Raw genomic sequence first — 25,261 nt, forward strand, 5'->3', positions numbered from 1 at the left:
CTCCTGTACAACAGAGCCAGCCACGGTGCCATGAACTTGGCTGCTGCTGCTCCCACCTGATGAGTTATCCCCCTCAACAGCACTCAAAGCAGTGTATCTGTTTTGCAGGGGGATGACCAGATGGGACCCCTGCACTAGCTTCTTTGTACTACTCTTCCTGCTGGTCTTCCATTCCCTAGCTGGCTGTGGATCCTTCTCATGCGGTAAGACCAACTCACTACACGTGCCACTTATATCATTCTCAGCATCGTGGATGCTCCAGAGTGAATCCACCCTCAGCTCCAATTCCGCAACGCGGTCCGTCAGGAGATGGAGGTGGATACACTTCTCACACACGTAGTCGTCAGGGACACCGGAAGTGTCTCCGAGTTCCCAAATGGTACAGGAGGAGCATAACACGGGACCGAGCTCTCCTGCCATGCCTTAACCCTTAGATACCCTTAAATTGGTAACAACAATGTTACAGTTTACTTACTGATATAAAAAATAAAAAGAAAAGCTACTCACCAATCACCAGCCAATCCCTTGGCTGTGACGTCACCTTTTGATTCCTTTCTACTTCTTTTTTGCCTTCATTCCCGCTGTAGCTGCACCGGTACGCCTTTTATAGGCCACTCCAACGCTGCTCCCGCCTCTCACCAACTGCCGCTGCCTGTGGAACACCCGCTGGGCCTTTTATAGGCCGCTCCGACGCTGCTCCCGCCTCTCACCAACTGCCGCATCAGTGTGGCATGTCTTACAATTTGCACATGATTCTGTCGAATGTACCTTCTGCCTTCTCGAGTCTGCAGCATGTGCGTGGTCATCAAGAGTGGCTGAGAAATGCCAGGCCCCATTCTAATAGCTATCTGTATTACACCGATTGTTCACAAACAATGAATGTTCCCACTAAGATACCTAAAGTAAATTCCAATCATCCACAGTATGATAAGATGTTTGTTCAGATGTTCACATCACCTCAAAACACCTCCAGAGTGCATCCAAACAACTTGAAGCAGAGCAGCCTTTTAAATGAGGCGATCGGAGAAAATGGCGTCCATAGGTGAGTAGTTCCGGTCAGTTCAACTTTTTCACAGCGGTTTTATCAGCGAGTGATATGGTCGGCAAGATGTGTGCGAGGTGCCGAAAGTAAGAATGGCCGATTTTCTGGGCGTTAGTTTCAGCAAATGTGATTTTTACGACAAAAAACAGTGGCCGGCGCTATTATTAAATCTCAGCGTTAATTATGTGCCGAAAGTAACGCTGGGTGATATTATGGCCGTTGATGTCGCCATTCTGATCTTTCCGCCCAAAAAAAGTGGCGGGTGGTATCATTTTTTATTGCCGTTAAGTACATGCCGAAAGTAAGGCTCACCGATAAGTGACCGAAAAATGGATGTTACTTTCCATTTTGTGTCTAAATGGGCGATATATGGGCATTACACCTCATTTCCGCGTTAAAATGGATGTTAATGGGACGATATGCATGCAAAAATAATGGAAAATCTAGCCCTAGCTGTGGTCTCATCAATACCCTGTACAGTTGTAGCAGGACTTCCCTACTTTTATACTCCATCCCACTTGCAATAAAGGCCAACATTTATTTTGCCTTCCTGATTACTTGGTGTACCTACATACTAACTTTGTGTTTCATGCACAAGGACCCCCACGCCCCCCTCCCCCAGGTCTCTCTACTGCAGCATTTTGTAATCTCTCTCCATTTAAAAAAATATTTTTTTTTTTCCTGCCAAAGTGGGTAACCTCACACTTTCCCACATTATACTCCATCTGCCAAATGTTTTCCCACTCACTTAGCCTGTCTATATCCCTTTGCTGATTTTTTGTGTCCTCCTCACAACTCGCTTTCCCACCCATCTTTTTATCATCAGCAAACTTGGCTGCAATGCACTCTGTCCCTTCATCCAAGTCATTAATATAGATTGTAAATAGTTGAGGTCCCAGCACCAATCCATGTGGCACCCCACTAGTTGCTGTTTGCAAACTGGAAAAAGATCCATTTATCCCGACTCTCTGTTTTGTTAGTTAGCCAATCTTCTATCCATACTAATATATTGCCCCAACCCCGTGAGCTCTTATCTTGTGCAGCAACCTTTTTATGTCATCATTATCATCATCATAGGCAGACCCTCGGAATCGAGGAAGACTTGCTTCCATTCTTAGCATGAGTTCTTATGTTGCTGTACAGTCCAATACGAGAACCACAGTCTCTGTCACAGGTGGGGCAGACAGTGGTTGGAGGAAAGGGTGGGTGGGGAGTCTGGTTTGCCGCACGCTCCTTCCGCTGCCTGCGCTTGATTTCTGCATGCTCTCGGCGACGAGACTCGAGGAGCTCAGTGCCCTCCCAGATGCACTTCCTCCACTTACGGCGGGCTTTGGCCAGGGACTCCCAGGTATCAGTGGATTTGTCGCACTTTATCAGGGAGGCTTTGAGGGTGTCGTTGTAACGCTTCCACTGCCCACATTTAGCTCATTTGCCGTGGACGCGTTCCGAGTAGAACGCTTGCTTTGGGAGTCTTGTGCCTGGCATGCGAACTATGTGACCTGCCCAGCGAAGCTGATCAAGTGTGGTCGATGCGTCGATGCTGGGGATGTTAGCCTGGTCGAGGTCGATAATGTTGGTGCATCTGTCCTCCCAGGGGATTTGTAGGATCTTGGAGACATCGTTGGTGATATGTCTCCAGCGACTTGAGGTGTCTACTGTACATGGTCCACGTCTCTGAGCCATACAGGAGGGCGGGTATTACTATGGCCCGGTAGACCATGAGCTTGGTGACAGTTTTGAGCGTCTGGTCTTCAAACACTGGAGGCAGTGTTGGAGCTCGTCGTCAATGCCTGTTCTTGTTGATAAGGGAAGTGTTCCATGTTGTCCAGGGCCGTGCTATGGATCTTGATGTCTGGGGGGCAGTGCTGTGCGGCAAGGACAGGCTGGTGGAGGACCTTTGTCTTACTGATGTTTAGCGTAAGGCCCATGCTTTCGTATGCCTCAGTAAACACGTCGACTATGTCCTGGAGTTCAGCCTCTGTGTCCACAGATGCAGGTGTCATCTGCGTGCTGTAGCTCGACAACTGAGGTGGGGGGTGGTCTTGGACCTGGCCTGGAAACGGCGAAGGTTGAACAGCTTCCCACTGGTTCTGTAGTTTAGTTCCACTCCAGCGGGGAGCTTGTCAACTGTGAGGTGGAGCATGGCAACGAGGAAGATTGAGAAGAGGGTTGAGGCGATGACGCAACCCTGCTTGACGCCGGTCCGGACGTGGATTGAGTCTGCGATGGACCCGTTGGTAAGGATCATGGCCTGCATGTCGTTGTGGAGCAGGCGGAAGATGGTGACATACTTTTAGGGGCATCCGAAATGGAGGAGGATGCTCCATAGGCCCTCGTGGTTGACAGTGTCATAAGCCTTTGTAAGATCGAAGAAGACCATGTATAAGGGCTGGCGTTGTTCCCTGCATTTTTCTTGCAGCTGTCGTGCTGCAAAAATCATGTCCATTGTGCCCCGGAGGGGACGAAATCCACACTGCTACTCTGGGAGGAGCTCCTCGGCCACTGGAGAAGACGGTTGAGGAGGATTCTAGCGACGACTTTTCCAGTGGCTGATAGCAGTGAGTCCTCTATAGTTGCCACAGTTGGACTTGTCCCCTTTTTTCAAGATGGTCACGATCACATCTCTAAGATCTCCCGGCATGCTCTCCTCTCTCCAGATGAGAGAGATGAGGTCAGTGCCTCTCCGCCATACTTCAGTGCCTCAGTAGGGATTCCATCCGCTCCCGCAGCCTTACTGTTTTTTTTTTAAGCTGTCTTATGGCTTTTTCTACCTCATGCAGTGTTGGGGTCTCACTGAGGTGGTGGCGGGTAGCATGCAGAGGAAAGGAGTCGAGAACACTCGAGTCAAAGGCAGAGTCTCGATTGAGGAGATCTTCGAAGTGCTCCTTCCAGTGGGCCCTGACTGCCTCGGTGTCCTTGATGAGTGTTTCCCCATTCTTGGCCAGCAGCGGGGTGGGGCCTTGGGTGTTTGGACTGTATGTGGCCTTGACGGCGATGAAGAATCCTCGCACATCATGGCTGTCGACCAGCTGCTGTATCTCCTGTTCTTTCTCCATCCATCACCTGTTCTTTAGGTCCTGTGTTTTTTGTTGGACCTTAGCCTTGAGCCATCTGTAATGCTGCTTTGCTGCTCCTGAGTTGGGTTGTTGTTTAAGGCTTAAAAATGCCCTGAGCTTGCAACCTTTTTATGTGGCACCTTATCAAATGCCTTCTGGAAATCCAAATACACCATCACATCCACTGGTTCCCCCTTATCCACCCTGCTCGTTACACTTAGGATCAGTAATTGTTAGCTGCATCACTCATGTTGTGCAAGGTGCCTTGCCTAAAGCTTGGTTCCACAACCTCAAGAATCCCAACTATTCTGCAACTAATTAAAGAAAAAGAGTGGGACTAACAAATCTAGTGCCCCCTGGATGTCAAGAGGCATACAGGGTAGGATAAAGAAAAAAAGGAAGGCTATTAACAGATACCGAGGGCTCAATATTGCAGAAATCCCTACAGGAGTATAGGAAGTGCAGGGGTGAAATAGGAAAGCAAAGAGAGAGCATGAAAACATTTTGACAAGTAAATTCAAGGGAAAGAAACCAAAGATGTTTTTATAAATATATTAAGAGCAAGAGGATGACTAAAGAAAGAGTAGGGCCTATTAGAGACCATAAAGGCAATCTGTGTGAGGAGGCAGAAAACGTGGGTATGGTTCTTAATGAATACTTTGCATCTATTTCACAAAAGAGTGGGGCGATGCAGACATTGCAATCAGGGAGCAGGTGTGTGAAATATTAGATGAAATAAACATTGTTGCGTATGGAGAAGAATCAGACTGAACATTGTGAGCTCAAAGTAAAGTGTGACTGTAGTCTTTTATTGCAGGTCTCCAGAGTGCCTCTCCAACCTGTGAAGCCTCCTTAAATACCTGTGCTCCCAAGGGATTATGGAATCTCTTGGGACTCCAGGGGATGAGCCCTCTGGTGGCTGTACAGAGTAAATACAAGTCCACATATATAACAACCATAGTGAGAGAGAAAGTATAGCAGCTTTGAAAGTGGATAAATCCCCAGGCCCGGATGAAATGTATCCCAGGCTGTTAGGAGAAGCAAAAGAGGAAATAGCAGAGGCTCTGACTATCATTTTCCAATTCTCTCTGGCTACAGGCGAGGTGCCAGAGGACTGCTAATATTGTACCGTTGTTTAAAAAGAGGGGACAGGATAAATTTTCATTTAGAAAGACATGGATTAATCAAACACAGTCAGCATGGATTTGTTAAGGGAAGGACATGTCTGACGAACTTGATTTAATTTTTTGAGGCGGTAACAAGGAGGATCGATGAGGGTAGTGCATTTGATGTAGTGTATATGGATTTTAACAAGACCTTTGATAAGATCCAACATGGCAGACTGGTCACGAAAGTAAATGCCCATGGATTCAAGGCAAAGTGACAAGTTCGATCCAAAACTGGCTCAGAGGCAGGAAGCAAAGGGTAATGGTTGATGGGTGTTTTTGTGGCTGGAAGGCTGTTTCCAGTGGGGTTCCGCAGGGCTCAGTACTAGGTCCCTCACTTTTGTGGTATATATCACGGCAAATGAGCCAAAGGTGGGCAGCAGAAACGTTACAAGGACACCCTCAAAACCTCGCTGATAAAGTGCGACATCCCCACTGACACCTGGGAGTCCCTGGCCAAAGCCCGCCCTAAGTAGAGGAAGTGCATCCGAGAGGGCGCTGAGTACCTTGAGTCTCAACGCCGAGAGCATGCAGAAATCAAGCGCAGACAGCGGAAAGAGCATGCGGCAAACCAGTCCCACCCACCCCTTCCTTCAACCACTGTCTGCCCCATCTGTGACAGAGTCTGTGGCTCTCGTATCGGACTGTTCAGCCACCAAAGAACTCACTTCAGGAGTAGAAGCAAGTCTTCCTCGATTCTGAGGGACTGCCTATGATGATGATGATGATGAGACTTGAATGTAGGGGGCATGATTATGCAGATGCTACAAACATTGGCGGTGTGGTTGATAATGAAGAAGATAGCTGTAGACTGCAGGAAGATAGGTCAGGTGGACAGAACAGTGGCAAATGGAATTCAATCCTGAGAAGTATGAGATAATGCATTTGGGGATGGCTAAAAAGGCAAGGGAATACACATTAAATGGTAGGACACTGAGAATTGTAGAGGACAAAAGGAACTTGGAGTGATGTCCACAGATCGCCGAAGGTAGCAGGCCAGGTAGATAAGGTGGTTAAGAAGACATACGGAATACTTACCGTTATTAGCCGAGGCATAGAAAACAAGAGCAGGGAGATTATGCTTGAACTGTATAAAACACTGGAGTACTGCATGCAGTTCTGGTCACCACATTACAGGAACGATGTGATTGCACTTGAGAGGGTACAGAGAAGATTTACGAAGATGTTGCCAGGACTGGAGAATTTTAGCTATGAGGAAAGATTGGATAGGCTGGATTTGTTTTCTTTGGAACAGAGGAGGCTGAGGGGAGATTTAATGAAGTATATAAAATTATGAGGGCCTAGATAGAGTGGATAGGAAGTACCTATTTCCTTTAGCAGAGGTGTCAACAACCAGGGGACATAGATTTAAAGTAATTGGTAGGAGGTTTAGAGGGGATTTGAGGGGGTATTTTTTCCACCCAGAGGGTTGTGGGAGTCTGGAACTCACTGCCTGAAAGGGTGGTAGAGGCAGAAACCCTAAACACATTTGTAAAGTATCTGGATATGCACCTGAAGTGCCGTAACCTGCAGGGCTACAGACGAAGAGCTGGAAAGTGGGATTAGGCTGGCCGGCGTGGACACAATTGTCCGAAATGGCCTCCTTCCGTGCTGTAAGTTTCTATGATTCTATGAACTACAGGAATTCCCTTTTTACCCTTGCAGCACAGTACATCACAACATTGCAGGGTTGCCAACTATGGTTGGGTGTATTCCTGGAGGTTTCATCACATGACCTCCTGCCATTGGTTCATCCTCTGGGCACGCTGCCTTCCCACACCCATTAGAAAGGGAACTTACACTTTGTTACCCAACTGAATTAACCATGACTGTTGGTGAAACTGCCTTTAGTCCCCAATCTCCAATATGTCAGAACTAAAAAATGTAAGCGCTCAAAGAACAAAAAAAAAACGTAATTTTGTTTATTGCCTCTATGATTTTTCTCCTGGGTTGCTCGCAGCAGCAGCCTGGAGAATAATCTTCAGCCCCTGGAGATTCTCGGACAATCCTGGAGGGTTGGAAATCCTAGCTGCACGTGGAGCTTACGTTAAAAGAACGTCCTGCGGTTTCAAAACTTTGAATTCTAGAAACTTTGAATAAATTACATTGCTGTCATGTAACTCTTAAATATAGATTTAAATACTGTGCACGATAACGTACTACTGCACACACACACAGTTATTGAACCTGTTCACATGCAATCTTCCCATTTACACATGCAAATTTCTGAAGGAGAGAAATGACCTTTATGCTTAAATAGTTATCGGCCCCAAGCATTATGTGCAAGACTATGCGTGATGGGAGAATATCCACAGCACCCTTGCTATTTGAATACATTTACTACACTTGGGTACTGAATAAATCATTAGCTTCCCTGAACTTCCATGCTTATACAGACAGAGAAATTAAAATGCTGGAAATACACAGCAGACCAGACAGCTTCTGAAAGTCACTGTCCTGGAGGAGATACATGACAATAGAGAAGTGAAATAAAGGAGGAAAAACAACCAGAAGAGGGGCATCAAACATATGCAACCCCATCATTGGAGAAGTATTGCTTTAAACAAAAAACTGTTGAATTAAAAATATTTAAAATATTTTGAGGAACTGTGTTATGGTGTTTACTGTAGCTGTAGGAAGTATTAATAGCTGTTCTGGTAACTGGAATGTTCTACTTAAAAGAAGAAATTGATCAGCACCTTTCATTTCCTATTATTTAATCAATTTTACAAGGCTTGTTTTTAAACCCTGGCACTTTTGACACATATCTTTTGCAAGGGTCCTTGTATATTGAACATGTACAAAAGGTACTAATTTGTAAAATCCAATCACATTCAAAGGACGTGGCTCATCATCACAGGCAGTCCCTCAAACGAGGATGACTTGCTTCTACTCCAAATGAGGGGGTGAAAGATGCCTGTGCGTGGATTTTTTTAACATGTGGTGATCGTTGTGTATCAGCTACCACACGGGCTTGACAGAGCTAGGTCTTTACCCAGTGGCAAGGGTTAACCAGGACGACTGGAGACCTGCTCTGCTGCATGGACCTAGTGCGCACACATAGCACAGTGTGGGCTGGTCCATGCTGCTCCTGGGCCCTCGCCTCTTCTGGGCCCCGTACCCTCATTCTCCACACCTCGTCAACGCGGGTCCAATGGTCTATCTCCCTAACCAATTCCATTTAAGATAGAGAAAGAAACAGGTAGGACGATGGAGGAGGTCAAAATTGTGAAAGGTCCTGTAGAAATGCAAGTCTTTTTCTCTTTTCGAATTGGTCTTGGTTTTTTTTCGCCTGTTTTGTACCTCTCCTAGGAGATTACATGGCTAGTGGTCGGTGGGGCATGTCTTATTATAATGCTTCAGGCATTGCGATTGTGTGCTGAATGCTTAACGAACCAGATGATCTTTTCCTGCCCATCATTTTCGTATGTAAAATAATTTATGAATGATGTTTTAATTTGTGAGTTGCAAACAACTGAAGCTACTGAAGGCTAAAAGACATTGTAAGGTGAAAAGATGAAGCACCCCCTGCCCCGTGACTCTCCAGAGAACGACACTTGGGTGTCAGTAGGAAATCTGTGCTGCTGCGTGGTATATAAAAAGGAAAAGGGTGGCTAAAGTAAATGTTGGTCCCTTAGAGGACGAGACCGGGGAATTAGTAATGGGGAAAATGGAGATGGCAGAAACTCTGAACAAATATTTTATATCAGTCTTTATGATAGAGGACATTAACAATATTCCGACAGTGGATAGTCAAGGGGCTATTGGGGGTGGGGGGGAGAACTTAACACAATCACAATCACTAAGGAGGTGGTACTCAGTCAGATAATGGGACTAAAGGCAGATAAATCCCCTGGCTTACATCCTAGGGTCTTAAGAGAAGTAGCAGAAGGGATTGTGGATGCATTGGTTGTAATTTACCAAAATTCCCTGGATTCTGGGGAGGTCCCAGCAGATTGGAAAACTGCAAATGTAACGCCCCTATTTAAAAAAGGAGGCAGACAAAAAGCGGGAAACTATAGACCAGTTAGCCTAACATCTGTGTTGGGAAAATGTTGGAGTCCATTATTAAAGAAGCAGTAGCAGGACATTTGGATAAGCAAAATTCAGTCAGGCAGAGAGAGTCAGCATGGATTTATGAAGGGAAAGTCATGTTTGACAAATTTTCTGGAGTTCTTTGAGGATGTAACGAACAGGGTGGATAAAGGGGAACCAGTGGATGTGATGTATTTGGACTTCCAGAAGGCATTTGACAGGGTGCCACATAAAAGGTTACTGCACAAGATAAAAGTTCCCTGGGTTGGGGGTAATAGATAAGCATAGATAGAGGATTGGCTAACTAACAGAGAACAGAGTCGGGATAAATGGTTCATTCTCTGGTTGGCAACCAGTAACTAGTGCGGTGCCACAGGGATCAGTGCTGGGACCCCAACTATTTACAATCTATAATAACGACTTGGAAGAAGGGACTGAGTGTAACATAGCCAAGTTTGCTGATGATACAAAGATGGGAGGAAAAGCAATGTGTGAGGAGGACATAAAAAATCTGTAAAAGGACATAAGACACGCTAAGTGAGTGGGCAAAAATTTGGTAGATGGAATATAATGTTGGAAAGTGTGAGGTCATGCACTTTGGCAGAAAGAATCAAAGAGCAAGTTATTATTTAAATGGAGAAAGATTGAAAGTGCTGCAGTACAGCAGGACCTGGGGCTACTTGTGCATGAAACACAAAATGATAGTATGCAGGTACAGCAGGTGATCAGGAAGGCCAATGGTATCTTGGCCTTTATTGCAAAGGGGATGGAGTATAAAAGCAGGGATGTCTTGCTACAGCTATATAAGATATTGGTGAGGCCATACCTGGAATACTGCGTGCAATTTTGTTTTCCATATTTACGAAAGATTATACTTGCTTTGGAGGCAGTTCAGAGAAGGTTCACTAGGTTGATTCCGGGGATGAGGGGTTTGACTTATGAGGAAAGGTTGAGTAGGTTGGGCCTCTACTCATTGGAATTCAGAAGAATGAGAGGTGATCTTATCGAAACGCATAAGATTATGAGGGGGCTTGACAAGATGGATGCAGAGAAGATGTTTCCACTGCTGGGGGAGACTAGAACTAGGGGGCATGATCTTAGGGGCCGCCCATTTAAAACAGAGATGAGGAGAAATTTCTTCTCTGATAGTTGTAAATCTGTGGAATTCGCTGCCTCGGAGAGCTGTAGAAGCTGGGACATTGAATAAATGTAGGACAGAAATAGACAGTTTCTTAAAAGATAAGGGGATAAGGGGTTATGGGGAGCGGGCGGGGAAGTGGAGCTGAGTCCATGATCAGAGGCCGACTCCTGTTCCTATTTCTTATGTTCTTATAATACTACACATAATAAAAGGAGAAATCTGTCCAATTATTGGTGATTCTCAGTCACCTCGTCACTGTTCAAATGTCCAAAGTAATAACATAACACAACAGATAGGAACAGGAAGTAGGCCATATGGCCCCTCGAGCCTGCTCCGCCATTCAATAAGATCATGGCTGAGTTGATCATGGACTCAGCTCCACTTCCCTCCCTGCTCTCCATAACCCCTTATTCCCTTAATGTTTAAAACAGTCTATTTCTGTCTTAAATTTATTCAATGTCCCAGCTTCCACAGCTCTCTGAGGCAGCGAAGTCCACAGATTTACAACCCTCTGAGAAGAAAAAATTTCTCCTCATCTCAGTTTTACATGGGTGGCCCCTTATTCTAAGATCATGCTCTCTAGTTCTAGTCTCCCCCATCAGTGGAAACATCCTCCTTGTCAAGCCCCCTCATAATCTTATACGTTTCGATAAGATCACCTCTCATTCTTCTGAATTCCAATGAGTTGAGGCCCAACCTACACAACCTTTCCTCATAAGTCAACCCCCTCATCTCCGGAATCAACCTAATGAACCTTCTCTGAACTGCCTTCAGAGCAAGTATATCCTTTCGTAAATGTAAGTACTGTGTGCAGCTTTGCCATCTAGTCAAGAGGAGTGACCACCTGATAGGGTGACCATGAAGAAGATTCTTGGTGACGGGAATTTGTACATTGCAGCTAAAGGTAAAAGGAATTAAGTCTTATTTTCTGGGAAATCTTATTTTATTTTGGAAAAGGGAGAACTTTGTGGTGATCTAACTGTAGTTTTCAAGATGACGAAGGAATCGGACAAAAATTGTTCCAGACAAATTATTCATTGGGGTGAAATGTCAGGGGAGACAAGTTTAAAAAAAATGAGAATTCAGAAGTAAGAGGGGTCAGGTTTTGGCTCAATGGGTAATGGACTGGTGGAACAGATTACTAGAGGAGGCATTAAACCGGACTGTACAAACAGGTTCAAGAGAAAATTGGATGATTTTGCATGCTCTTTAATGTAGAAAAACGGCACATGCATTCTTGATTCACTTTGGGCGTGGTGCATCTTCTGCAATAACGAGTTTCTCCGGAATTCAGTGAGTATTTTGCAACAGGTGTAACTCTGCCTTATCTGACATGTGCTCAAAATTACTCCTCCTGTGCCAGAAGTGCTCCACTTTTGCAACTCCCCGACCCCCCCCAACCCCCACACCCCCCCACCAAAAGGGTGGTCATAATTACAACATAGGGAGCCGGCTCAATGAGAACATAAGAAATAGAAACAAGAGTAGGCCATACGGCCCCTCGAGACTGCTCCGCCATTCAATAAGATCATGGCTGATCTGATCATGGACTCAGCTCCACTTCCCCACCCGCTCCCCATAACCCTTTATCCCCTTATCGTTTAAATGGATCGTTTATATTGCTCAATGGACCAGCTGGTCTTTTTCTCTCCGTCAGTTTTGTATGTTAGGAATAGAGGATTAAAAAGCTGATTAAACAGATACTTGCTTGGGACAGTATTCACTGTAATGAAGATCTGTGCATCAGAGTTAAACGCTCCCCTAGCCAAGCTGTTCCAGTACATGTTATGACACTGCCATATATCAAACAATGTGAAGAACTTTCCATATATATTCTAACCCACAAAAAAAAACAGAATAAATCTAAGCAGGCCAATTACTGCCCTATCAGCTTCTTCCCAATCATCAATAGTGTCATCAAGAGACACCTACTCAGCAACAACCTGCTCAGTTGGGTTCTGCCAGGACCACTTTGCTCCAGACCTCATCACAGCCATGATCTAGACAGGGCTGCAAGAGCTGAATGCCAGAGGAGGAGAGAGTAGCTGCCCTTGATGTCAAGGCAACATTCGACCAAGCATGGTACTAAAGGAATCCTAACAAAACTGAGGTTATGGGAGGCCAAAGGGCAAATCCTTCTGTGGCTGAAGTCATTGCTGACACAAAGGAAAATCTTGGAGTTAGTGATTGAAGCAAAGACGACCTTTAAGAAATAGATTGCACAGGCAGTTGAAGGAAAAGATGATAAAGGGATCAAAATTTGCCCCATAAAATTAAGTAATCTGATTTCAGGAAACCTGATTCTAAAACCACACAGTTTGAATTGGCAATACGAAAAAACATTATAGGAGAGAAGCACCAAAAATGGAATGCGTTTCATCATAGGCAGTCCCTAGAAGCGAGGATGACTTGCTTCCATGCCAAAAAGGGATGAGTTCACAGGTGTTCCAATGAGGGACCCAATAGTCCAGATCCCGAACTACATCTTGGAGGGTGGAAGATGCCTATGGTTGGATATTTGTTTAGCGTGTGGTGGCCGTTGCACACCAGCCACCACACGGGCTTGACAGAGCTAGGTCCTGGTCCCGTGGCAAGGATCAACCAAGATGACTGGAGACCAGCTCCACTGCACGGACCGAGCGCGCACACATATCGCAGTGTGGGCTGGCCCGTGCTGCCCCTGGGCCCTCGCCCCCTCTGGGCCCCGAACTCATGCCTCTCCTGGGCCCCGGTCACCTCCTTCCACAAACTCTTGCCGCTCCTTCGCCCCTCCTGCTGTGCCTGCCCGCACTGCAATCAGTGACCTGACTTCGCAGCCGTTGCCCTGCTGCAGTGGTATGCCGCCTCACGCTGCTCCCTCTGATGGCCCCGGCCTGCTGATGGTCTTGCAGGCCGGGACCGTGCCGCCGCACGCTGCTCCCTTTGCGTTTAAGGATATAATGGCAGAAGTGGAAATTAAATACAAAGCTCGAGGATGAGAATGCGTGGTCCTTCTGGCATATTCCCACCATAATTCCGGCAGGGGTGCGGCAGAAGGCTGCAAATTAGGTCCTGCAGTCCATTTTGAAAAACATTAGACAAACAAAATTCTCTCAGCCATTTTTTCAGTCATCAAAAGTCTGGACTGGAAGATTAATAATGGTCAATGCCCGGTGCATTTATGCACATTAGATCAGAAAGAGGCCCTGTTAACAAGAAAACTTAGGAGCCCAACTATGGCCTGAGACATACACCTGTCCACAAACCTGGAAAAATAAAGGAGTCCTTTAATATTAAGAAAGGTGCGATAGTTAGAGAGAGAAACACAACATGGATGGTTTACCTATTATGGTGGCAGGTTATTTCTAGTGGTAAAAGCATTTAACTCATGGAGAAAATGATCAGTAATAGTCAGAAAATATGAGCTGTCCACAAACTCATTGTGCAAGTACACTGCCCACACATCGTGCAAAGGTTCACCGTGGGGGGAGGGGGGGGGGGGGAGGAGCACCGTTGGGTGAGGGGCAATGTCGATGGTGGGCGAGGAGGTGGGTGGGGGGGGAGGTTGATGGTCACTGTGGGGGGAGGAGACCCGTGGAAGGAGGGGGGGAAGAATGGGTCACCTTCGAGGGGGGGGGGGGGGGGCTGAGGGGAGAGGTACACAGTCAAGGATCAGGAGATACCAGTTTCAAACTGGGCCAAAGGGGTATGAAAGCTGTAGCGATTCTAGGTTTTAGATTACAAGACTACGAAAAGCTCAAGAGAACCTAAATCTAGTTGCACTGGAAAAAAAATGGGGATGTGGGCAGTTTTTGAATAAGGAAGAGGAATAAATTAGGTGAACTCAGAGGGAATTTCTAGGAGAATCACGGGGCAAGTTTATATCTGGAGAAAGCTGCAACCCATGGTGTAATGCTGCAACATGTTGGAGTGTGAATCCACATCGCCACAATATTGTGTGGGGGGCGTGGGGGTGGGGCGTGGAGGAGATGGATATACAGGTTTTATCTTTCCCACTTGAATAAGTTTTAGATTTCAGATGTACTGCTGGTGATTATGATCTTCTCTGAACCAGTGCAACCTGTGTGATGGAGGTGCTCCCACAATGCTGTTAGGTAGGGAGTTACAAAATGGAGCTCAGAGGAAGTCGAGGGTGGAGAAAATTTGCTGCGGACTGTTGTCTCACATCGATAGCAACACTTACGCACTTTTGTGACAGAAAAAGGGTGCAGAGGAGATTTACGAGAATGGTACCAGGGATGAGGGACTTCAGTTATATGGTGAGACTGGAGAAGCTGGGGTTGTCTCATTACAGCAGGGAAGGTTGAGAGGAGATGCAATGGAGGTGTTCAAAATCATTATGAGTTTTGATAGAGAAACAGTTTCCACTGGCAGGAGTTGGTAACCAGAGGACACAGATTTTTAACATCAGTGGGGTGAGGAGTAGAATTTTTTTTTTTACGCAGCGAACTGCTATGATCTGGAGTGCGCTGCCTGAAAGGATGGTGGAAGCAGATTCAATAGTAACTTTCAAAAGGGAATTGGATAAATACTTGAAGGAGAAAAAAACTGCAGGCGATGGGGAAAGAGCAGTGGAGCAGGACTAATTGAACAGCTCTTTCAAAAAGCTGGCACAGGCTGAATGAGCCCAATAGCCTCCTTCTATGTTGTATGATGCTGTGAAAAAGAGGCCGTAAAATTATAATAAAATACTTACACTTAACAATACATGGAGCAGTGCAATATGTTGGTTTCTGAGCACAAGAAGGTTCAACCGTGACTTAATCAGAGGAGTTGATGTACCCGACAGCCAGGCACACTCTGTGGGGGAAATGGAGTAAATGATCAGGCGAGCCACCCTGGGCTGATCCTACCCACCCACCAGTGCCTGACTCAAGAGAAGCATCAGCACACTTACACTTACTGCTCACCCTCATGAGTGTAGAAAGGTGAATGGCCCAGGCAGCACTGAACAGAGGGAGAAGGATAGAATCAAGACTAGGAAGTAAGACTCTAGCTGCTGGGCTAGTGTGTCCCCAGAAGTGTGTCAGTATTTCCAGAGGGCCCGAAGTGTATGTCCACATGGGTATTGTTTAGGGGGCCCTGGGAGTGTGTCAATATTTTTTAAAAGCGTCCCTATGAATGTGGTCAACATTTTCAGGAATTCATGGGATTGTCCATATTTACAAGTGGGACCTTTGGGATGGTACTCACACTTGTTGAGTTTTAGTGTGTCGGAAAAGTATTGGGAGCCACTGATTTATAGCTAATGCAGCTCAACATTGTTTTTAAACATCTTGTTTTCGCATTGCAGATGAGAGAAAATGAAACAAGTTTCCTACCTGCTTGTAAAAGTCAGAGCAAGTGAGGCAGCGAGGTGAGGCATAAGGCGAAGGTACTGGGTCTGGTGCTCAATGATTTTTACCTCCTGTTTGTCTTTGGGTCCAAACTGCCTCCGGCTAATATCAAAACAATGGAAACAGGAGCAAAGGATTAGCAAAATATCTGAGCACAGCTTGTGTAGTAGCCTGGTGACTGTGTACAGGTTGAACCTCCCTTATAGAAACATAGAAAATAGGTGCAGGAGTAGGCCATTCGGCCCTTTGAGCCTGCACCGCCATTCAATGAGTTCATGGCTGACCATGCAACTTCAGTACCCCATTCCTGCTTTCTTGCCATACCCCTTGATCCCCCTAGTAGTAAGGACTACATCTAACTCCTTTTTGAATATATTTAGTGAATTGGCCTCAACAACTTTCTGTGGTAGAGAATGCCACAGATTCACCCTCTCTGGGTGAAGAAGTTTCTCCTCATAGAAACATAGAAACATAGAAAATAGGTGCAGGAGTAGGCCATTCGGCCCTTCTAGCCTGCACCGCCATTCAATGAGTTCATGGCTGAACATGCAACTTCAGTACCCCATTCCTGCTTTCTCACCATACCCCTTGATTCCCCTAGTAGTAAGGACTTCATCTAACTCCTTTTTGAATATATTTAGTGAATTGGCCTCAACAACTTTCTGTGGTAGAGAATTCCACAGGTTCACCACTCTCTGGGTGAAGAAATTCCTCCTCATCTCGGTCCTAAATGGCTTCCCCCTTATCCTTAGACTGTGTCCCCTGGTTCTGGACTTCCCCAACATTGGGAACATTCTTCCTGCATCTAACCTGTCTAAACCCATCAGAATTTTAAACGTTTCTATGAGGTCCCCTCTCATTCTTCTGAACTCCAGTGAATACAAGCCCAGTTGATCCAGTCTTTCTTGATATGTCAATCCTGCCATCCCGGGAATCAGTCTGGTGAACCTTCGCTGCACTCTCTCAATAGCAAGAATGTCCTTCCTCAAGTTAGGAGACCAAAACTGTACACAATACTCCAGATGTGGCCTCACCAAGGCCCTGTACAACGTAGTAACACCTCCCTGTCCCTGTACCCAAATCCCCTCGCTATGAAGGCCAACATGCCATTTGCTTTCTGAACCGCCTGCTGTACCTGCATGCCAACCTTCAATGACTGATGTACCATGACACCATGAACAAATTGAAGATCTTCCTCACTGCCGACTCCCACAATCGCTGGCCTGACCCCGCGATCTACCACCCCCCTCCACCATGATCTCTCTGCTGTGCTCCCAGCCCCAATATCCCTTTGCTCAGTACCTGTACCATCCAATTTAACGTGACCACCCCTTGTCCGGAAAAATTCTTTCTCCAGAACAGGCCAGGACCCGAGGGTTCTGGATAACGGAGGTTCAACCTTTATTACATTGAAAAAAAAAGACTGCATATAGTGACACCATATGTCATCCTCGATCAGGCCAACATCCCCAGCATTGAAGCACTGACCACACTTGATCAGCTCCGCTGGACAGGCCACATTGTTGCATGCCAGACACGAGACTCCCAAAGCAAGCGCTCTACTCGGAACTCCTTCACGGCAAACGAGCCAAAGGTGGGCAGAGGAAACGTTACAAGGACACCCTCAAAGCCTTACTAATAAAGTGCAACATCCCCACTGACACCTGGGAGTCCCTGGCCAAAGACTGCCTTAAGTGAAGGAAGTGCATCCGGGAGGGCGCTGAGCACCTCGAGTCTCATCGCTGATAGCATGCAGAAATCAGGCGCAGGCAGCGGAAGGAGCGTGCGGCAAACCAGTCCCACCCTCCCTTTCCCTCAACGACTATCTGTCCCACCTGTGACAGGGACTGTGGTTCTCGTATTGGACTATTCAGCCACCTAAGGACTCATTTTTAGAGTGGAAGCAAGTCTTCCTCAATTTTGAGGGACTGCCTATGATAATGTCCCGGCCAAAATGGAGATCTGGAGCTCCCAAATTTAGTTTGATAATGCTCTTGTGAAGCACCTTGGGATGTTTTACCACTTTAAAGGCGCTATTTAAATGCAAGTTGCTGTTGAGATGATTGGGTAATTCCCCGGTCAACCAGACCTGGAGACCTCACTGCTGTAAGGGGCTGGGTTTGACTTTACGCATATCATTTGCGTTGTGTAACTGTCCTCCACTCACTGGTTTCTGCTGGAGAAATAATCTGCTGTACTCGGGACTCTGCTGCCATTACGGGCAGGAGTTTAGAGACTTGGTTTTTGAAACCACAAGTCCCACCCCGCCTCCAACTCATTTGGCCGACACTGGGTGTCAATAGTCACTCCGAAAAAAAAACATATCAATGTGCAAAGTCAAGCTAACGTTAGAGATGAAAAGAAAAAACAAAGATTGCAAAATTCTGGATATCTAAAAAAAAATATAGAAAGTGTAGCAGGTCTATTACCATCTGTGAAGAAAAATAGGATTTAACATCATGGGCCTGCTCCAGCATATTTTGTCTTATGACAAGAGTTCCAAACTGTTAACAGCTATAGCATAACATCGTCAAGAATAATCTTTGCAAACATGGGAAAGCATATTTTTTCTGCTAAGCACGATACAACCTGAAATACGTTTTATCTGGTTAACATTGCTCACAGCAAGCTGTCCAGCTTGTTATCAATTGGGGAAATTCTCATTAACATATATCTAGATCAATAAAGAAAACAAACCAGTGAAAGCAAATGAAAGAACTTGCATTTCTATGGCACGTTTCACATTCTCAAGCCGTCTTGAAGCGCTTTACAATCAATGGGCTACTTTGGAAGTGCACTCGCTGTTGTTGTGTCGGCAAACATGGCAGCCAATTTGCACACAGCAAGGACCCACATACAGAAAATGAGACCAACGATCAGATGTTCTAGTTTCTGTTGGTTGAGGAAGGAAAGTTAGCCTAGACATGAGACGAACAACCTGCTCCTCAAATAGTGCACGGGATCTTTTACATCCATCCGAGTTGCATCATGAGGCTCGAGTTTAAGGATGCGCTTATTTGTACTGCAAAAATGGCAACCATGCTCCAACCTTTGTCTATGATTGGTCTCCTTGGAGGATAAGCCACACCCTGAAGTTTCACAGGAATGTGTAACTGGAACCGCCCATCCCAAGGTCTCACTGACTTTGCAAATTGTAACTCGATCCACCTCGACTTCCTGAAGCAATAGATATAGCTCCAGAGAAGACAGCCAGGACGAGCCAAAGTGCCTTACCCCAGTCCAAGAACTACCCTCCCCCACCCACCTCACTATCAATGGGGCCAGCATTGTGTACGGATTGTTAACAGGTTTATTGGGTATGAAGTGAATCGTGACAGTGTCATGACTTCTGGATATCATCCACTCCAACAATGTCCGTTGTAGGGGGTTGGAAGAACGTGATCCGTCTTACCTGAGTTTCCTCTCTCTCTCCACCCCCCCCCGCCCCCACACCCCCAAGTTTCCCCCATCTCCCCCAGCCCTCCCAGCTTCTCTCTCTCCCTCCCCCAGTCTCTCTCTCCCACCCGCCCCAGTCTGTCTCCCTCTCTCTCCCCCCCACACCATCTGCCTCCCTCTCTCCCCCACACCCGTCCCAGTCTCTCTCTCTCTCCCTCCCCCCCCGCAGTCCCTCTCACTATCTCTACCCCCCTCCCCCCCAGTCTCTCAATCTCTCTCTCTCTCCCTCCCCCCCAGTCTCTCTCACTCTCCCCACCCAGTCTCTCTCTCTCTCGCCCACCCCAGTCTCTCTCTTTCCCACCCCCAGTCTCTCTCTCGCTAACCCCCAATCTCTCTCTCTCTCTCTCTCTCTCTCTTTCTCCCACCCCCAGTCTCTCTCTCTCTTTCTCCCAACCCCAGTCTCTCTCTCTCTCTTTTTCCCAACCCCAGTCTCTCTCTCTCTCTCCCAACCCCAGTCTCTCTCTCTCGCTCTTTCTTCCACCCCCAGTATCTCTTTCTCTTACCCCGAGTATCTCTCTCTCTTTTACCCCCAGTCTCTCTCTCTTTCTCTTTCTCCCACCCCCAGTCTCTCGCTCTCTTTCTCCCACCGTTCTCTCTCTCTCTCTCTTTCTCCCACCCCCAGTCACTCTCTCTTTGTCCCACCCCAAGTCTCTCTCTCTCTCACCCCAGTCTCTCTCTCCCACCCCCAGTCTCTCTCTCTCTCTCTCTCCCACCCCCAGTCTCTCTCCCTCTCTCTCCCACCCCTAGTCTCTCTCTCTCTCTCTCTCTCCCACCCCCAGTCTCTCTCTCTCTCTCTCTCTCTCTCCCACCCTCAGTCTCTCTCTCTCTCCCCCACCCCCAGTCTCTCTCTCTCTCTCCCACCCCCAGTCTCTCTCTCTCTCTCCCACCCCCAGTCTCTCTCTCTCTCTCCCACCCCCAGTCTCTCTCTCTCTCCCACCCCCAGTCTCTCTCTCTCTCTCTCCCACCCCCAGTCTCTCTCTCTCTCTCTCTCTCTCCCACCCAGTCTCTCTCTCTCTCTCTCTCTCCCACCCACAGTCTCTCTCTCTCTCTCTCCCACTCCCAGTCTCTCTCTCTCTCTCCCACCCCCAGTCTCTCTCTCTCTACCCACAGTCTCTCTCTCTCTCTCATACCCACAGTCTCTCTCTCTCTCTCCCACCCACAGTCTCTCTCTCTCTTTCTCCCACCCCCAGTCTCTCTCTCTCTCTCTCTCCCACCCCCAGTCTCTCTCTATCTCTTTCTCCCAACCCCAGTCTCTCTTTCTCTCTCGCTCTTTCTTCCACCCCCAGTCTCTCTCTCTCTTACCCCGAGTATCTCTCTCTCTCTCTCTTTTACCCCCAGTCTCTCTCTCTTTCTCTTTCTCCCACCCCCAGTCTCTCGCTCTCTTTCTCCCACCCGTCTCTCGCTCTCTTTCTCCCACCCGTCTCTCGCTCTCTTTCTCCCACCCGTCTCTTTCTCTCTCTTTCTCCCACCCGTCTCTCTCTCTCTTTCTCCCACCCGTCTCTCTCTCTCTCTCTCTTTCTCCCACCCGTCTCTCTCTCTCTCTCTCTTTCTCCCACCCGTCTCTCTCTCTCTCTCTCTCTTTCTCCCACCCCCAGTCACTCTCTCTTTGTCCCACCCCAAGTCTCTCTCTCTCTTTCTCTCACCCCCAGTCTCTCTCTCCCACCCCCAGTCTCTCTCTCTCTCTCTCTCTCCCACCCCCAGTCTCTCTCTCTCTCTCTCTCTCACCCCCAGTCTCTCTCTCTCTCTCTCTCCCACCCCCAGTCTCTCTCTCTCTCTCCCACCACCAGTCTCTCTCTCTCTCCCACTCTCACCACCAGTCTCTCTCTCTCTCATCACCCCCAGTCTCTCTCTCTCTCTCTCTCTCTCCCCCACCCCCAGTCTCTCTCTCTTTCCCACCCCATCTCTCTCTCTATTTCTCTTTCTCTCTCCCACCCCCAGTCTCTCTCTCTCCCTCTCCCACTCCCAGTCTCTCTCCCTCTCTCTCTCTCTCTCCCACCCCCAGTCCCTCTCTCTCCCACCCCCAGTCTCTCTCTCTCTCTCTCTCTCTCCCACCCCCAGTCTCTCGCTCTCTCCCCCACCCCCAGTCTCTCTCTCTCTCTCTCCCACCCACAGTCTCTCTCTCTCTCTCTCTCTCTCCCACCCACAGTCTCTCTCTCTCTCTCTCTCTCCCACCCCCAGTCTCTCTCTCTCCCTCTCCCACCCCCAGTCTCTCTCCCTCTCTCTCTCTCTCTCCCACCCCCAGTCTCTCTCTCTCTCTCTCTCTCTCTCCCACCCCCAGTCTCTCTCACTCTCTCTCCCACCCCCAGTCTCTCTCTCTCTCATCACCCCCAGTCTCTCTCTCTCTCTCTCTCTCTCCCCCACCCCCAGTCTCTCTCTCTTTCCCACCCCATCTCTCTCTCTCTATTTCTCTTTCTCTCTCCCACACCCAGTCTCTCTCTCTCCCTCTCCCACCCCCAGTCTCTCTCCCTCTCTCTCTCTCTCTCTCCCACCCCCAGTCTCTCTCTCTCCCCCAGTCTCTCTCTCCACCCCCAGTCTCCCTCTCTCTCACCCCCAGTCTCCCTCTCTCTCACCCCCAGTCTCTCTCTCTCTCTCCCACCCCCAGTCTCTCTCTCTCTCTCTCTCCCACCCCAGTCTCTCTCTCTCTCTCTCTCTCTCTCCCACCCCCAGCCTCTCTCTCTCTCTCTCTCCCACCACCAGTCTCTCTCTCCCACCCCCAGTCTCTCTCTCCCACCCCCAGTCTCTCTCTCTCTCTCCCACCCACAGTCTCTCTTTCCCACCCCCAGTCTCTCTCTCTCTCTCCCACCCACAGTCTCTCTTTCCCACCCCCAGTCTCTCTCTCTCTCTCCCACCACCAGTCTCTCTCTCTCTCTCCCACCACCAGTCTTTCTCTCTCTCTCTCTCCCACCCGCAGTCTCTCTCTCCCACCCCCAGTCTCTCTCTCTCTCTTCCACTCCCAGTCTCTCTCTCTCTCTCCCACCCCCAGTCTCTCTCTCTCTCTCTCCCCCACCCTCAGTCTCTCTCTCTCTCTCTCTCTCTCCCACCTCCAGTCTCTCTCTCCCACCCCCAGTCTCTCTCTCCCACCCCCAGTCTCTCTCTCTCTCCCACCCACAGTCTCTCTATCTCTCTGTCTCCCAACCCCAGTCTCTCTCTCTCTCTCTCTTTCCCCCACCCCCAGCCTCTCTCTCTCTCTCTCTTTCCCCCACCCCCAGTCTCTCTCACTTTCCCCCAACCCCAGTCTCTCTCTCTTTCTCCCACCCCCAGTCTCTCTCTCTCTCTCTCCCACCTCCAGTCTCTCTCTCTCTCTCCCACACCCAGTCTCTCTCTCTCACCCCTAGTCTCTCTCTCCCACCCCCAGTCACTCTCTCTCTCTCTCTCCCACCCCCAGTCTCTCTCTCTCTCTTCCACCTCCAGTCTCTCTCTCTCTTTCTCCCACCCCAGTCTCTCTCTCTCTTTCTCCCACCCCCAGTCTCTCTCTCTCTCTTTCTCCCACCCCCAGTCTCTCTCTCTCTCTTTCTCCCACCCCCAGTCTCTCTCTCTCTCTCCCACCCACAGTCTCTCTCTCTCCCACCCCCAGTCTCTCTCTCTCTCTCTCTCCCACCCCCAGTCTCTCTCTCTCTCTCTCTCTTTCCCCCACCCCCAGTCTCTCTCTCTCTCTCTCTCTTTCCCCCACGCCCAGTCTCTCTCTCTTTCCCCCACCCCCAGTCTCTCACTCTCTCTCTCTCTCTCTTTCTCCCACCCCCAGTCTCTCTCTCTCTCTCCCACCCACAGTCTCTCTCTCTCCCACCCCCAGTCTCTCTCTCTCTCTCCCACCCCCAGTCTCTCTCTCTCTCTCTCTTTCCTCCACCCCCAGTCTCTCTCTCTCTCTCTTTCCCCCACCCCCAGTCTCTCTCACTTTCCCCCAACCCCAGTCTCTCTCACTTTCTCCCACCCCCAGTCTCTCTCACTTTTTCCCACCCCCAGTCTCTCTCTCTCTTTCTCCCACCCCCAGTCTCTCTCTCTCTCTCTCCCACCTCCAGTCTCTCTCTCTCTCTCTCTCTCTCTCCCACCCCCAGTCTCTCTCTCACCCCCAGTCTCTCTCTCTCTCTCTCCCACCCCCAGTCTCTCTCTCTCTCTCCCACCCCCAGTCTCTCTCTCTCTCCCACCCCCAGTCTCTCTCTCTCCCACCCCCACCCCCAGTCTCTCTCTCTCCACCCCCACCCCCAGTCTCTCTCTCTCCCACCCCCAGTCTCTCTCTCTCCCACCCCCAGTCTCTCTCTCTTTCTCCCACCCCCAGTCTCTCTCTCTCCCACCCCCAGTCTCTCTCTCTCTCTCTCCACCCCCAGTCTCTCTCTCTCTCTTCCCCCACCCCCAGTCTCTCTCACTTTCCCCCAACCCCAGTCTCTCTCACTTTCTCCCACCCCCAGTCTCTCTCACTTTCTCCCACCCCCAGTCTCTCTCTCTCCCCCCCACCCCCAGTCTCTCTCTCTCTCTCTTTCTCCCACCCCAAGTCTCTCTCTCTCTTTCTCCCACCCCCAGTCTCTCTCTCTCTTTCTCCCACCCCCAGTCTCTCTCTCTCTTTCTCCCAACCCCAGTCTCTCTCTCTCCCCCCCACCCCCAGTCTCTCTCTCTCCCCCCCACCCCCAGTCTCTCTCTCTCCCCCCCACCCCCAGTCTCTCTCTCTCCCCCCCACCCCCAGTCTCTCTCTCTCCCCCCCCCACCCCCAGTCTCTCTCTCTCCCCCCTCCACCCCCAGTCTCTCTCTCTCCCCCCCCCACCCCCAGTCTCTCTCTCTCTCCCCTCCCACCCCCAGTCTCTCTCTCTCCCCCACCACCCCCAGTCTCTCTCTCTCTCCCCCCCCACCCCCAGTCTCTCTCTGTCCCCCCCACCCCAGTCTGTCTATCTCTGTCCCCCCCACCCCAGTCCCTCTCTCTCTCCCACCCCCAGTCTCTCTCTCCCACCCCCAGTCTCTCTCTCTCTCCACCCCCAGTCTCTCTCACTTTCTCCCACCCCCAGTCTCTCTCTCTCCCACCCCCAGTCTCTCTCTCTCTCTCTCTTTCTTCCCCCCCCCCAGTCTCTCTCTCTCTCTCTCTCTTTCTCCCACCCCCAGTCTCTCTCTCTCTCTCCCACCCCCAGTCTCTCTCTCTCTCTCTCCCACCCCCAGTCTCTCTCTCTCTCTCCCACCCCCAGTCTCTCTCTCTCTCTCTCTCTCTCTTTCCCCGACCCCCAGTCTCTCTCACTTTCCCCCAACCCCAGTCTCTCTCACTTTCTCCCACCCCCAGTCTCTCTCTCTCTCTCTCTTTCTCCCACCCCCAGTCTCTCCCTCTCTCTCTCCCACCTCCAGTCTCTCTCTCTCTCTCTCTCTCTCTCTCACCCCCAGTCTCTCTCTCCCACCCCCAGTCTCTCTCTCTCTCTCTCCCACCCCCAGTCTCTCTCTCTCTCTCCCACCCCCAGTCTCTCTCTCCCACCCCCAGTCTCTCTCTCCCACCCCCAGTCTCTCTCTCTCTCTCTCTTCCACCCCCAGTCTCTCTCTCTCTTTCTCCCACCCCCAGTCTCTCTCTCTCTTTCTCCCACCCCCAGTCTCTCTCTCTCTTTCTCCCACCCCCAGTCTCTCTCTCTCTTTCTCCCACCCCGAGTCTCTCTCTCTCTTTCTCCCACCCCCAGTCTCTCTCTCTCTTTCTCCCACCCCCAGTCTCTCTCTCTCTTTCTCCCACCCCCAGTCTCTCTCTCTTTTTCTCCCACCCCCAGTCTCTCCCTCTCTCTTTCTCCCACCCAGTCTCTCTCTCTCTCTCTCTTTCTCTTTCTCCCACCCCCAGTCTCTCTCTCTCTCTCTCTCTCTTTCTCCCACCTCCAGTCTCTCTCTCTATATCTCTCTCTCTCCCACTTCCAGTCTCTCTCTCACCCCCAGTCTCTCTCTCCCACCCCCAGTCTCTCTCTCTCTCTCTCCCACCCCCAGTCTCTCTCTCTCTCTCTCCCACCCCCAGTCTCTCTCTCTCACCCCCAGTCTCTCTCTCTCCCACCCCCAGTCTCTCTCTCCCACCCCCAGTCTCTCTC

The 25,261-nt window shown here is 49.2% G+C and overlaps 1 protein-coding gene across 1 annotated transcript in view; it reads right to left on the reverse strand.

The window, feature by feature from the left end:
* The window catches only part of acoxl (acyl-CoA oxidase-like), a 533,322-nt gene that overhangs the window by 323,081 nt on the left and 184,980 nt on the right, over positions 1-25,261 (reverse strand). The window contains exon 11 of the mRNA XM_070885754.1: positions 15,762-15,878. Within this exon, the coding sequence (XP_070741855.1) occupies positions 15,762-15,878 (117 nt within the window). The remainder of the gene's footprint in view (positions 1-15,761; positions 15,879-25,261) is intronic.

Source organism: Pristiophorus japonicus, chromosome 7, assembly GCF_044704955.1.
Source record: "Pristiophorus japonicus isolate sPriJap1 chromosome 7, sPriJap1.hap1, whole genome shotgun sequence".
Lineage (NCBI taxonomy): Eukaryota > Metazoa > Chordata > Chondrichthyes > Pristiophoridae > Pristiophorus > Pristiophorus japonicus.